General features: G+C 35.8%; 2 protein-coding genes across 7 annotated transcripts in view; one reads left to right on the top strand and one right to left on the bottom strand.

Moving 5' to 3' along the window:
* The window catches only part of LOC105195967 (beta-1,4-N-acetylgalactosaminyltransferase bre-4), a 143,207-nt gene extending 132,926 nt beyond the window's left edge, over positions 1-10,281 (top strand). For all 4 annotated transcript variants that reach the window (XM_011161639.3, XM_011161640.3, XM_011161638.3 and 1 more), the window contains 3 exons: positions 4,173-4,356; positions 4,613-4,831; positions 4,921-10,281. In XM_011161639.3, coding sequence (XP_011159941.2) covers positions 4,173-4,356; positions 4,613-4,831; positions 4,921-5,059 — 542 coding nt within the window. In that variant the 3' untranslated portion in view covers positions 5,060-10,281. The remainder of the gene's footprint in view (positions 1-4,172; positions 4,357-4,612; positions 4,832-4,920) is intronic.
* Positions 10,282-10,550: 269 nt separating this feature from the next.
* LOC105195968 (low density lipoprotein receptor adapter protein 1) overlaps positions 10,551-15,564 on the bottom strand; it is an 88,182-nt gene continuing 83,168 nt past the window's right edge. For all 3 annotated transcript variants that reach the window (XM_011161641.3, XM_011161643.3, XM_011161642.3), the window contains 2 exons: positions 14,240-14,394; positions 10,551-13,450 (listed from right to left, as the gene is read on the bottom strand). In XM_011161641.3, coding sequence (XP_011159943.2) covers positions 13,250-13,450; positions 14,240-14,394 — 356 coding nt within the window. In that variant the 3' untranslated portion in view covers positions 10,551-13,249. The remainder of the gene's footprint in view (positions 13,451-14,239; positions 14,395-15,564) is intronic.

Here is a 15,564-nt window from a genome sequence, read left to right as displayed (position 1 = left end):
CGTACAGCCGGGGAGATGTGCGGATGACGGGCGCGCGCCCTTTTGCGCTCTCCGAACAAATGCGGCAGCGCATAACTTGATATTGCAGACGCAATTCTTTCAGATGAATAAATAAGCGGCGTTCCTTCGTCAAACCGGATATGGAAATGAATCGAGCTCGTCGCCAGTTCGAAACGCTGTCCGCACCGGGACAACAACCGATTCTGACGCGCTCTTAATTTACCAGCATCGCGAGCGGAAGATGTTGATAAACATTTAATCGGCCTATTTTTTTCATCGTCGCGCCGCGCATTTCTCTTTCCGGCTTCTCTATTACATTAATAATTGCGCGACGGAACGAAGGAAAATTGATGGAAGTGAGAGATAACCGCGACGAATGGAATTTCATTATTCGAGACACAGACAGTTCAATACAGTCGCGATCCGATTAAAGACTAACTGAGACCAATTTTGTACATAGACCTGAAGTATCGAGAAAATGGAATTAAATGAGGAGGGAGCGACGCAAATCAAAAACTCCTGTGCCATTTCTTTTCCCTGTCATTTTATATTACTAGAAAAAACTATTATCTAAAAAGGTGCGAGAGGATATAAAAGTTAAGTGTTGCTACAATTTGGTCTCAATCTTTACGAACGATCGCTATAAAACTTGACTTTGAACGACGATGCAGGCGATTTATGTTCCTAGAGGCGAGGGGCGTAAATCGATTGACTTTTGACTCTGTTTTTCACGAGGGTCAGTGCTCCTTCGCCTTTGCATGATTCTCTTTCTATACTCCAGCTGAGCACACGGATTTACGAAGTCCGACGCAGAGGAACAGCTACTACTTGTAACTGTAAAACAATTAAATCTGTTTATCTAACTTCCCTCTCTGAAAAAAGGGAAATAATAAAAGGGACTCGAGGTTCCATTACAAAAGAATTGAACGCTGATGTAAAGTCTCGCTCGAATATTTCACCTATAACAATTTTACTAATTATATTAATGATATTAATTATATTAATGAAAAATATGTTTGGTCGAAACATCTTAAAAAGTGTTGAAAAATCGTCGCTTTCCTATTTAGTTGTTGCCAAAATAATGGAATGGGTACCGGACTATGATAAAGTTTGTTACTTCTTTTAAAATTCATTAAAAATAAAATATTCAATAAACAATGTTTACCAAGATAATTATAAAACATTCAACTATAATGTTGATGTGGCATGATTCTTTTTATATTTTTTGGAATACTTTGATAAGGAATATTATAGCGTCGGACGAGACAAGCCCACTTGTTCGGAGAGTTAATGAAGCGATTGTCTTATATATTCGATATTTTGTAATTTATATTACTAAAACAATACAGCGCGCCTTCTTTTGCAAATTTAATCAATATTTATTTGAATCAAACAGATATATAATTATGTTAATTAACTATTTATCCAATTATCATATTTATATTAATTAAACAATTATTAAATTAACAAATTTATAACCGATGGAAAAGGCGGAAAACAATCTTTAACTTGGAGTCTTCAAATTAAATAACATACCATTTAAAATAAGATTCTTGAGAATCTTTCCTGATATTGCATTTTCACGTAATTAGATTTATCAACAATCCTTCGGAAGCGATTGTGATTCTCATTCTTGAAGAGACACCGAGATGCCTTGTGCGCTTGAGAAATTTTAGAGAGAGCCGCTCGTCTACTTTTTCACCCAAACGACGTTTCGCTTCCCGTCCGTTTGCAATTCTAATCCGTCAAAGAGCGTAATTGCACAGCACGCTCCGGAATGCGAGTGTCAATGTGATGCGTCGCAAATAACGCAGAACAGCTCCTTAATGCAACGCCATTAGATCGCTCGACATTTACATCTTTTGGGTCAACATCGCCTTCCTCGAGAGTTTCCCATTCCCCCTTTCCTCCAACCCGTGAAATTGTTCAGCGTAGTCGCGGCGCTGCACCTGCGTCTCTTTATCGTCAACCACTGTGTTCCGCGTCCTCGAGCGCCCCCGCCTCTGCCTCCGCTTTATCGCATCCCTTTTTACTCGCCGCCGTTGACGGCATAAAGAAATATCTGAAATACTCAGAATGCACTTCCGCCAAGACGCCTTTCGTCTCGAGAGACCGGGAGGAACAAGACCGTCTACATCCCGTCGCGCGCGCGTTTAACGAACGCTTCTCCGATAGAGGGGTCCTCCTCATAACCCTGTCTATCTTTTCGCGTGTGTCTTCCGTGTACGATGGTCGACGGCAGTGCGGGAGATTCGATCGAGCGCGAAGTGTATTCAGCCAATAATAATCGACGACGGACGGGACGAGATGCAGTCAGCGGCTTTGAGAGCGTTAGCCTTTGCCTTTCCTCGTCGTTCTTTGAGAAAGAACCTGCCAGTTCGCCGGGCTTCGTAATCATTCTCGAATAATCGAACGCGACGGAGGACGTTAGGTTCCAGTTAGATTCCTTTTAGCCTCACACACTTTCCGCTCTCTTTCGCTTCCGTCTTTCGCCACGGGCAGCACAAAGTGCTTCACGACGTATTTGATAAATTTTACTTATGAAATTCTCTTCATGCTCTTCTCTGTTTAGAGAATCAGTAATAGCGAGGAAAAATATCAACTAATTTATTCAACTGATATTTTAAGTTATTAAAAAAGAGAATATAAACCGTAAATACTCAAATAATTCAACATGGGCCTTATTCGGCTCATAGCTGATTTTTCAAGTTCAGTTTCACTAAATTGCGCGCCGAATAAATTTTTAGTCTTGAAAATATAATTTTAACACAGAATAATAATATTACACAATATTATATGTATAATTATTTTAATAATAATGATATTAACAAGCATTCTATTACGACAATAAAAAAATCTCCACCACCTAATACTGTAAAGAATTTTAGACCTATTTTCCAGGAAGGTGTCTTTATTTCAGACAATTCGGCCACTTATTATTAAATTATTTAATATTGTGATATTATCAAATTCTCATTCAACTTAGAATCGTGTTTTGAGATTGAAAATTTCGTCGCAGTTTGGTGAACTTTAAAATGTATATAAAATCATACAATAATTATCACCATTAAGATTCAACTATGGCCGAATAAGGCTCATCTTTAAAAAGAAATATTTTATATTATTATTTTTGTTTGGTTTAAACAGAAATGATAACAAATTGAAAAATAAAAACGTCTTTGTTAATCGGATTCGTTCTAATAGTGTTGACTATGAATGCCAGCTCGAGAGGATGAAAGACAAGAGGACGACGAATGGATGCCAAGAAATATGAGAAAAATTCACCGAAGTTCTCTACGTATGACCCACTTTCGTCGTGGTATTTGAGTAACCGCGATGACAGAGAATAAGACGCGAAACTTTTAATTGCACCAGACGACTTGGCAAACGTCTCCGTGGTTCCTGCACCAACCCCCCTTTCCATCAATCCTTGCGAGGCGGCAGCTCCGCTCGTCAAACCAGCGGCAATTTGTACGCGGCTGCTTCCTCGTCCTTTCTGGAGGAGATCAAGACTTCCCTTCGGCTTTTATACAAGTCTGTTATAGCAACTTTGCCAAGAAAGTTCCTTTAAAACACGCTGGAGAGCGGATTATTTGCTACAGCCTCGGGTCGAGAGTATGGAGCAACTTTGATAGCTTGTAGTAGGTCGAACTAATCAGCATTCATAAATCAAGAGGCGCGCATAAATTTGGAAGAGGGAATTAAGATTTCATATCCGGATCACGTTAAATATTTGAAACTTGATTAACAACGAAGTATTTCAAAGATTTAGTGGATTTTCATTCGCGAACATACCGACTTCGCTTCGACCTGCTGCGAATTTATTAAAGAAGTTCTAACGTTCTAGTCGAGATTTATGTCTATCTACTCTGTTTCTGACGTGAAAATTAAAGAAATTAATAAATTACAAATTGTTAAATATCGTGCTCACATACGTATGATATAATTATTAAGAAATTTAAAGTCTATTCAATTGTAATTGCAATATTTAATAAGTTCTGAAAAATTAGAATTGCCAATTGTTCTCGGCAAAAAAAAAATTAAAAATTTTTTAATGGAAATCGTCAATTTATATCGAATTAATTTTATTTATTATTTTTGTTTGGAAAGATTTAGGCATTTCTTTCGAGTGGTATATACCGCGATATTTATCCAAGTCATTCGGTTCTCAGGTACCGGGGCCTTTAATCGAGCAATGCTCATGAACGTCGGCTACGTAGAGGCTCTAAAGGAAAGAACCTTCGACTGCTTCATTTTTCACGATGTTGACCTACTTCCGGAGGACGATAGAAATCTGTACACTTGTCCCGAACAACCCAGGCATATGTCAGTCGCTGTGGACAAATTCAAGTACAGGTAAAAACGCAATTTTCTCGCATGTTTGCACAAGAATAGATTCTAAATATATACGTGCAAATATAAAATGTAATTATAATCATATTAAATTTAAACGTGTATAACCAAGTCGTGGTTTGAATTATAAATGAAAGAGGAATTAATTCAATCTTTATAAATAATTCATAACTCCATGTCATTCTCAACATTTTGCGTGAGATAAATCTAGCTTATTTTTATCTAGAGAAAATTTATTTATTTGTTTCTATATCTTCAGGCTACCTTACGCCGATCTCTTCGGCGGCGTGTCTGCGATGTCACGCGAACACTTCCAACTTGTTAACGGCTTCAGCAACGTCTTCTGGGGTTGGGGCGGCGAGGACGATGATATGGCGAATCGCATCAAGGCCCACGGTCTGCATATCTCGCGATATCCGGCAAACGTCGCGCGTTACAAGATGCTCACGCACAAAAAGGAGAAAGCTAATCCGAAGAGGTAAATCGAGATAGTTGTTTTTTATTCAGAATAACTAGTCTCTGGTTTTTTTTGGATTGAGTACTTGAATGCTTAATTTTTGACGACAGGTACGAGTTCCTGAAGACAGGCAAGAAAAGATTCTCCACTGACGGGTTAGCTAATCTGCAATACGAGCTGAGCGACAAGCGGAAGCCGAAGCTGTACACGTGGCTCTTAGTGAGACTGACGCCGCCGCAGCCTAGCTGATGGCTACCATGGCTCGGCTAAAGGCTCCAGCACGCCAAGCTTATTTCTAGCGAGGTCAATGCGATTGTGTCGCGAAAACGTGACCCTGGGGCTCGCCGTTCGTCAAAGAAGCAAAACTAAAGACGAAAGACATTTCTGCGAAAAGAAACGCGTGGACGTTCTCTAAAGACACTCCTGGAAATGCTGGAATTCCGATTCATCGACAAATAGACGAGATCCTGAATGCACCGGCCACTTTTTATCCTTCATTAATCTAATTACGGACACCTCTGGCCATCCAATAAATATGTATAATATGGCCCATTGGAGGGAATTAAAAAGCTCGAGTCAGAGTGGTGAATAATGAGGAAGATGAGAATAATAATAAAAAAAAACGCTTTGTAAGATTTTATTATCCTTAAAAGTTATCTCTACTGACACGGCCTGTATTCAGGATTGTCGATTGATCCTGTCGTTCTTCCATCGTTTCGCCAAAGATTGCTCTCAATGTTCTTTTTTCTTCCAATCAAAAAATTAATAAAGCCGAAGGACTAAATTTAAATGACATTTGCATACTGTATTATTCGGAAGAAATTCCAAGATGAAAAATTACTGAAAGTTTGGCGCACAGGATCAACGAGAGATTGGATGCAGCGTCAGTGATAGGGAGTAGAAAGATGCTGTCATGTCGAGGAAGTTTGTCGAGTATCTCGCCGCTGCGTGAGGGTCTCGTCTTCAGTTTTCCGCTCCTCTAATGGAGAGGACGTTGTTACGTGATATATTTTTATTCCTCATATTTTTTTATCGCGATGATAGGTTAAAGAACAAGTAGAGAGTAGCATACGAGCTGACGTGCCAAAGGAGAGTGTACGTGAGTGTATGTGTGTACATGCGTGCGTGTTACTGTGCGGAAGAAAGAGGGAGGAGAGAGAACAAGAAGAGCCAAGAGAACGAAAAGGAAGAAGCTTCAATATCCTTCTTAGAGCTGAGCCACGATATTATGAACGCAAAGCAAGCTGTCGTCGCTCGAGGGGACTTTAGAGAGCTTCCGCTGTTATGACTTGAAATATCGTATCCATCAAAAAGCGATCACCGTGCACGATAAAGCCTCATTAGCGAACAAAATAATCGGACAATGAAGATCTGAGAGATCGTATGATGATCTGTTAATAATAAATAAGTCAGTCGGTAATCCTCTTAGGTTTTAGCACGACTCGACAGTTAGCGGAATTAACTTCCGACCTTCTAACCTTCCAACCTTTCCGCTAACGAGGAACCATTCTAAACGGTGCTAAAGATAGAGACTGGATTAGAGTGCGTAATGAAGGGACAGAGAGAAGGGCGAATAATGTCGCGGGTAAAGTTTCTTATAGGATTAATTATATACACTCAAAATGTAATGCGAGACGTTTGGAATCGCTTTTCAAGGTCGCATATCGCTCGTTATCTCGAGCCTTGATCCCGTGTGTACTGTAAGTTTGTAACTCGAGTACTTGTGGCGGGATTGAAGCTTATTTTTTTACAAGGTTGCTAAATTATCGGTTGACTTCGTTGCGAGGGGATTGATTTCTCGGATCGATATCAGCGCGAGCGGCTGTGTGAAATGGAGAAACGGTACTTAATTGTTGTTTGTCATTTGGTGAACGAGCTTCGAGTGTACGTACGCGCTTACGTTCGCCCGTGTATATTTAGGTACGAGAGAGACTGTTCGTTTCAACATGAAAGACGCTTCCATATCGTTCGTTTCATATATTTGCGAAATAAGAACTGCAAGCTCCTACCATAGGCTTAATATTTCCAAGTTTAGTTGCACCACTATCAATGAAAATTGGAAAAGTTTCTTTTCCAAGAACAGACAGTTTCTAACTGATGTCGGCTGAAGTTTAACTTTAGTTTAGCTATTGTCGTATTTTTCTTCAGAGAACTAAAATTACAAAGAATTACTTAAAATAAAATTCAATTTAAGAAAAGCAAGAAGCTTGGAAAATCTTAATGAAAAATCACAAACGAAAGGAGAAACTTTTAATTAACATATTATGTAATAATAAATGAATTGTTCGATTTGTTACCAGAACCGGTTCTTAATTATATGATTATTTGCACAATACACCTACTTAATGTATGGATCAAAAAGTCTATTTCAATATACGCGAGCGTGAAAATTTATATGCAGAACGATAGCAAGCGCAGTCAAGACTTAGGATACATTAACATATCACGTCTTGTCATAGACACATGAGTGAAACTTTACTGTGCTGTGTTGGACGAGCATACTTAAGCGTTAGGCGCAAGCAAGAGCACGGGCTGTGAATAATGCATCTTTTTGCAGTCGTACGAATCATAAGAAAGAGTAGGACAGTAATCAGGCTCGTTGCGGCGACGAGTGACATAATTAACATCCTTTTCCTTCCGTATCGCGTAATTAGCAGCCGATCGATACTTTGTCTCTTTTTTATTTCAGGCTCTCTGAACCCATTCAGCGACTTTTCGAAGTTTTTTTGGCTTATCACTTTGCGTTTTTATAAAGCTTTTCTTGAAATCTTCCAGTAAATGCTTAATATCATCAATTTAATAATAACTAAAGGAATTCTACATTATTGTCATCATTTATTTATTTATTTATTTATTTATTTATGAACTAAAATCCAATTAAAAAATATCGACAAGTTGTGTTATTTGATTAATCTAATTTTTAATTTACTTGTTTTTTTTTATTTGTGAGTAGAGGAATCACAAATGCGAAGTGATAAACGCCATAATTATTTAGTGAAAGTAGACATCAATTGATTCGCGTTATACAAGGTGGCATATACGAAGATTCTGACTGAAAAATGTATGAGGTATGTGAAAAAATGTATTGGGTGTGCGTTTGGTGCGTTCTTATTGCCGTTCCTGTGATTCAACATTCCGATATTGTTATCTGAATATAGATTATCAATTCGTACGTTCCGTTATCATTTTTGTATAATCTAAAACTTGATCTCCTCAGATCCGAGACTTTAATTGCAACATAAATATGTCGAACAAAAATCACATATAAGAATTTTTGCCTTCTCGTATGAAAATTCTACAAACGTAGGACAGAAATGTTAAAACAAATTAAAAATTTTTTTCTATTTAGAGAAAAAAATTGATAATTCAGAGTAACATAATTTAATTAAAATTACAAAAATTAACTTATTAGTTTATATAACGCAGAACTGAAGATCTGAGGAAGATAATTCACCAGAAGATTACAAAATTCGTAATTAAAATGTAATTTTATTGAGATGTGTAAGAATTGCTTCGAATATTTTTTGTTACGCGGATTATTAATTAATTTGCAGCCATTGAACGGAAAGCGATACGAACGTGCGAGGAAAAAAAAACAGGAGTAATATTTCAATATAGCTTAAGAGAAACCGTTGTATCATATTACTATCGTTATCGAAATAATCTATAAGCTAGGATAGGGGTGAAAGAAAATATTCAACGTGCGCTGCAGAAGAAGTATAAGTCACAATTTCCAAGGATTATTAAATTGCATCAATGTTAACCGTAATCAAAACTGTAAACTATCGTTAACGATATATGTCAATTTTTCATTTCATCTAAATTCTTTTATCTACAATTCAGAATATTCTATTTTTATATCCATTGTATCGAACATGCTCGATGAAATTATAACAAAAATAACTAATTTGACATAGCTGTCAGATAGATGTATAAGAACCGGACATTCATTATTAAATTTCTAACTCATATTTTTCTGGAGCACGCTGTATGCAAAGTGCGTCGCGTAAAGTGATCCAGTCGCGATGTTCAAATGTAACATAAAAAATATTTTGTTTTTCCCGGAATATTGCGTATAATCGAATTCTTTCTTTTTTCTTGTATTTTGAAAATATGGTTGAGTTTATTTACGCGGGACATTTTGTGTAACATGGATATACCGATATGACAAATTTGGTGTGCTCGAAATGCCGTACGAGAACTTCGCAGGATGTAGTCAACCTATTTCTTGTATTTCTGTGACTAAGAGAGCTTCCGTCGAGGAAACGCGACTTTTATACGTACCACTGTATATCATGCACACGGATTTTTGCGCACACGGAATGTAATTTAAGAAATTTATTTATATATCGAGAAAGAAGAAAGAGGGTATTTCGCGGTATCATCACGACCGCAGGAGTTATGTAGTTTTACGGTCAATTTATGATTGCTGTAGGTATTGTTACGATAGATTTATAAGAAATCGTTTGCAGCGTGGAGTGCAGTTATTTTTTAATACATCCATCGCGAAATGCGGTTCTCGTGCGGCGTGCGCGATTGTTAAACGCCGATTACAGAAAAAACGAAATAGTGATTAAACGTAAGCACCCCGTAAATGAAAAAAAAACCAATAATCGCTAAGTATTTATATGAGAAGATAGGCGACAGAGAAAGAGAGAAACGACAAGGTACCCAGGCGTAAAATAATTACGATGTGTAATATGTATATTAAATATATACGCCATATATTCCGTCGCTAATTAGAAAGCGTCAGGGAATTTTCAAAGCGCGGACACGAGGACTTTTCACGTTGTTAATATCGAACTGTGTCGAACGCGAGAGGAGAAAATATTCTACAAATATTCCGAGAAAGGAGCGTAAGACGTACACAATTACGAATTTTCTAAGAGCATTTCTGTAACTAGCGAGAGATAAGTCGAATTTAAACTTATACATGTACCTTAAATCCAATATAATATACCGAAACTTCTCGGAATATTTTCCGAGCTTTTAAGATTGTACCATCGAAATGTGCGTTTCGAGAATTCACATAATATTCTCAGATATCTCTTTTGAATTCTTACAATATTACTGCATAAAAATTGTCAAAATATTCTGAAAAGATTTTCAGGATACTTTTCGTCTCGAAAGAAAATACAATATCTTCTCGACTGTGTGCTCATCTCGCGTCACTGGTTTGATTGACACTTCCCAAAAGGGACAACTAAAGTAATCATCACAGAATCTGTCATTTGAAAGCAACTGTATCTGATTTTTATAAAAGTCCATTAGAAGGAAAAAGTTACGAAGATCGATGAACGATATCTACGTAAATCGGCCAAGGGTAAATTAATCTAAAGCTAATACACAAATTAGGGACTATCCTCGTGTACGTAATATTTGCTTCTTCTCGATTTACCAGAACGTCTAGGAAACTATTCCTTTTCACAAGTTACATTCGTGATGTACTGAAACAATAAATTTCTGTTAAAGCAAAGTTTTCTTTCTGTCTACCTTTCATACCATTTCATCTTATTCTTTTTTAACAAACAGTTTCGATGACCTGTTTACCTTGTGACAATAAAATGAAACTTATCAATATACTTCTTTATGATTCTGAATGTAAAATAAAATAAATATTGGGATTGATTAATCGTAAAACAAATGCAATAAATCTACATCCAGATTCGTTTTAAAGAACACGAAGAGGGATTTTTTTCGCAAAGAGATAATAAATCGTCAGAAGACACGCACACACATGTCAGATGTACATATGTATATTTTTCGTGCTGCTTATGAACTACGAACATTTAGCGCAAAAAATTTACACAACATTCCCGTGGTAATACGTTGCGATTAATACGCAGCTATATAAAATTATCGTCATTTCGAGATGATTATTTTTCAGCACACGTATTTGGAGACATCCGGTTTAAGATTTACGTCGCCTCCGGTTCATACGTGATAAAATATTGCAGTCAAAAACGTCTCTTTAATCTCCTTATTGACCATAAATATGTCATTTATAAACTGAAGCATCTGATTTTAATTATAAATGAATTATGGATGAATAGAAAGAATCGTGAGATTTTAATGTTAATAAAAGATCGCATTTCAATATTTTATTATAAAAACTACTTGCACGTTTGCATAATGTATCTTAATTAGTAATAATTTATAAAAGTTTCCATGTGAAAATGAGCACAATTATTTTATCTACAAATTCAGTTTTCCTTATGTTACGAAAATAATAAAGAAAACTTCTCATTTGACGATCCTGGTCAAAAAGGTATTAATGTACGAAAGAATGAGAGCGTTTTGACTGCTTCATAGATCGTCTCGCGATAAATTCTGCAAACCTACGAAAACTCGCCACCAGAATAGCTACCTTAGAATCGATATAATTTCATTCGATAAAACGCTAAAAACGCTGTTCCTCGACAATATAACATTGACTAACGGACAGTTATCATATAATGTATTACACCTGCTATATCTTCTTCGTATCGAACGCAGCCCTCCGCAACTTAGTTTTTTTATTCATAAAAGAATGATTGAATCGAGACAATCGTCGTCACGCGGAAATAAAAACCTTAATGCTATCCAAGATATGATGCTATCGCGATAATTTCGCGCGCAGATACGATATCTAAAACCAGAATACAATATATTTATGGTTTAACAATCGATAAATTAAATGTCAATATAGTTAACGCTAAATCATGTTAACGCTCTTCGATTATTAGTGGCAATAATTACGCTCTATCAGCTATTACGCGCATGTATTTATTCGTGTACATCAACACATTAATATTTAATATGTAATACGCAATATTGCGATATTTCGACGTTAAACGCCGATATTATCAATGAAATCGGCGCAACGAAGCCCATCTGGAAAATTTGATCCCTTCGGAATATAAAAATTCCCCTCGGGAATATAAAATTTCTATATAACGTATATATGAGCTAATTGCAAATCACATCTAATAACGCACGTATATAACGCGGCCTCCACGATATTTATTTACGTTGAACGTTATTTTTACGAAAAATTTCTCAATTAATTTCAACTAAGTAATAGTCCAGCTATTTAATCAAGGGCTTGACTATTAACAATTACGTAAAAGTCCGTCTCTCTATCCAGCACCATAGTAGGGAATCGATCTACGAAACCTGGCGTTTTTCTCAAATCTCTTTTTTTTTTGTTCGCGTTTCTCCTTTATCATAACGTATTGTACGTTTTCAACAAAACTAACACATGTGTATTAACTCTGGAATACGCATTTTTACGTGACCAGAATTCACTCGAAAATTGCTTTAAAACGATTTAGTCGCGCATTGTATCGTGTAGATACACGCGTATAAAACATTTGAATCGTATATGAGATTAAAATGGCAGCAATAGTTTCCAATTTGGACGGGATACGTATTTAGTACAAGGTTCGTTGTATGCTCGCGTATTTTTTACTCACCGAAATTGTACAATTTCGAATTATTGTAATCCTTAAGTTTACTATTGAAAATGTTGATGCGAAAACCAATTTGATACTCATATGACTATCTAGGAAAAAATTATAAAAAGTTTGTAACATACAGAATGCAGGATGTCTGATAATTATTGACTAAACATTTTATCAATAATTATCGAATATCCATTTTAAATAATAAACAAAAAAGTATTAGTTAAACGAGCCTAAACGAGACTTTTAATACACATGTTTATTATACTATACATGTTAATCAAGTTAATTTAAAAAAAATTTGATTTGGTTTAGTAGAGTCACCTGTCATCGCATCGAGACTTTCGATTCTCCAATAAATCTTGAAGCGAAAATTGATCTTAATCTTTATTCATACTCTCTAAAAAACGCGAATTGTACGACACTAATTTTAATCTAATTTCCAGAGTTAATACCATTAAAAACGATAGAAAGTGAGTGTCTCGAACTCACGTTTAGTAATTTTTATGCGATATGTATGTAAAGTAATTGGCACAGGTATATGTGTATATTATACGCATTATACAAAATCCATTAGAAATTGATCCCACCTGGATTACCGCGATCTTCTCTGTAGGTTGGCCCTCTTTAAAAAGAAATCACCATCGTATGTCATCATATGTTGGAATCATCCACAATCTTTCGTATGCCTTTCCAACAAATACAAGAAATTCCATCGGACCTAATGTAGTCTCATTAAGATCACACAAAAATAGACACCGCTGCGTCGGCATCCCCGCTGTCTCTCCTCAGCGTTTGATAAAAATACGAATAATCGGCGAAGATCGTCGCCTCTCCGAATTTTAAACTCGCAATCGGAAGCTACCGGGACAGTTGGGCGAGGATTCTAATGGTTGCCGTTGGTCTTTTTGGATTGGCCGTTGTCCGAGAGGTGTTTCCAAAGACCTGTGATCAACGGCACGTCCCTGAAGCTATCGGCCGCCGGCTATCCTGCCTGCTACGAGCACATCAGATCGACCGACCTGGACTCGCCCCAGGCGTTTTGTACCTTGAAACCGGCGCTTGGTCGGGGCACCACGTGATGAGCCGGGGTAGACGACGCCGTGTGATGCCTAAGCGTTGTCATAGGAATACTGTTGTTACTTGCCGCGCTTTTCTTCTGGTTCTTCTTCACGTCTGAATCCTCCTCAAAGCATACCTGAAAAGAACGGCTTACGTTACCCAACGAAAGAAATTACCATCGTGCGTCATCGTATGTTGATAGGAATCACCCGCAATCTTTCGTACTCCCCTCGAACGAAAAAACCTTATCGGACTTAATGTAGTGTCATTAAGATTACAAAAATAGACACCGTTGCGTCGGCATCCCCACAAATTTTTATCTTTTTCTGTATATATTCGATTATAAGAAATTAAAAGTAAATTTGATTATTATTTCTTTATATTTTCATTTTTTAAATATAAAATTATTTCAAAAAATTTTTTTAATCTCTTTAGGAATAAGAAAAACGAACAGAAATTAATTTATGAGGATCTGATTAATTTATGAAGAAATAAAAATAGGAAAGTAAACATAATAAATACATATTCTAAATATTTTAATTATGTTGAATAAAATCCTTTGTGCCAACTGTACCATTTGAGAAATAGCAAACAAAAATTTTTTGAAGCGTTTCAATTTTTGAAACAAAGAAAATAAAACATATGCAGGATTGAAAATATTCTTCTCAAAGAATAGACAAAAATTATTCTGCTATTTCAGATATTTTTGTATCACATCGAATGTTCTCCTTCTATGAAGGAGCAGCCTCCTACGCAGATCAATGGCGTACATAGCAACGCGGCTTGGAGTATCTATCGACGTAGCAAACCGGCGAGAGATCAAACGCCGTAGGATTATGGTACAGCTTTACTTATCGGTCGGTTTTTGCTGATCGACAACGATGACGATGCGTCAAAGAGAAATTCTCGGCGTTTCATCACTCACCCATGAATTTCCCGCTGGTTTGGGATCGTTTGACAAATCAATTAAAAGATTTTTCTGACTGTCGTTACGCCGCTGTTGACCGTTCTGCTTGTTTTGCTCATTGATCTTGCCAGTAGTAGTCTTTGTTTCGCTGGCACTTTTCTTCTCATTGTTATCTGCAATTAGAGGTACAGAATAATTAGATAATATTAACCGGAAACGTGAAATGAAATATATATACCTTCCATATAAATGTGGTAATATGAACAGGAAAATAAATTGCCAATAAACGTAAAAATACAAACTTTATCACGAAGTCACGTAGAGAATTGAACTATATTAAATAAATTATGGTTATTATCTATCTGCATCTCTCTCTCTCTCTCTCTCTCTCTCTCTCTCTCTCTCTCTCGTAAATTGTAATTTATAAAAATCCAATACATTTGAATTATTTTGCATTAATTTAAAATTCTAATCAAAATTGTATAAAATCTCTTAAAGTTTATATTACGAAAAAAGTTTTTTTAAATGGAAAAGATAAAGAGGCTAAGAAATTTAAATTCATATGGCAATTTTGACGCACTTTATATAGGTTATAAAGATATTAAAATCTTGTTTTCATGAAATATTGCGATAAAAACGATTGAAAATATGAATTTAATTTTACTGGGTGATATAAAAAAAATATTTATTTCCAAAACGAAATGCACGTGAATTTTCCTAAAGCGCTGCATCCAAATATTCGATGCAATATTCAAAAGAGAAACATTTCCATGTAATATCCATAAAATAAAATTCTTAAAAAAAGTTACTTAAAATTCTATAAACCAGTTTCGCAATGTACGAGAAACGAATCAATCAATTATAAAAATATCCGTTCAATCTAACGGATCTATTTTCGTGCGAATTGTAATATTTTGCAAGTGATAAGAAATCGGCAACACCACGAAGAGTATTGAATGAAAGTAAGAGATTCTAACTTTTCTAAAGAGAATTATTTATGCGGTTTTCATATCGCAAAAGCCTTTCGTTTAATCATAAAAAGAAAAATATCATGTTAAATAATTTCAGAAATTTAAAATGCTATTTATAATTTTAGCGCTGCATATTTCCATATTTGCATGTATTTTAATATATTTTTTATATATGTATTATATATTCCAACTCTCTGTTTTTAAACGCTTTTATATTACATCGCATAAAATTATAGATGAATTATAAACCGAAATCTGTTCTGAATTTCAACATCAATTATAGATCATCTGGAATGAGTTCTGAACAACACTGTGTTACTTTTTATTTGGATATAAAATAATAATGCAGGTGATAAATAAGTGACTATTATA

The sequence above is a fragment of the Solenopsis invicta genome, chromosome 12 (assembly GCF_016802725.1).
Source record: "Solenopsis invicta isolate M01_SB chromosome 12, UNIL_Sinv_3.0, whole genome shotgun sequence".
Lineage (NCBI taxonomy): Eukaryota > Metazoa > Arthropoda > Insecta > Hymenoptera > Formicidae > Solenopsis > Solenopsis invicta.
This window is presented reverse-complemented; position numbering and strand designations above follow the sequence as displayed.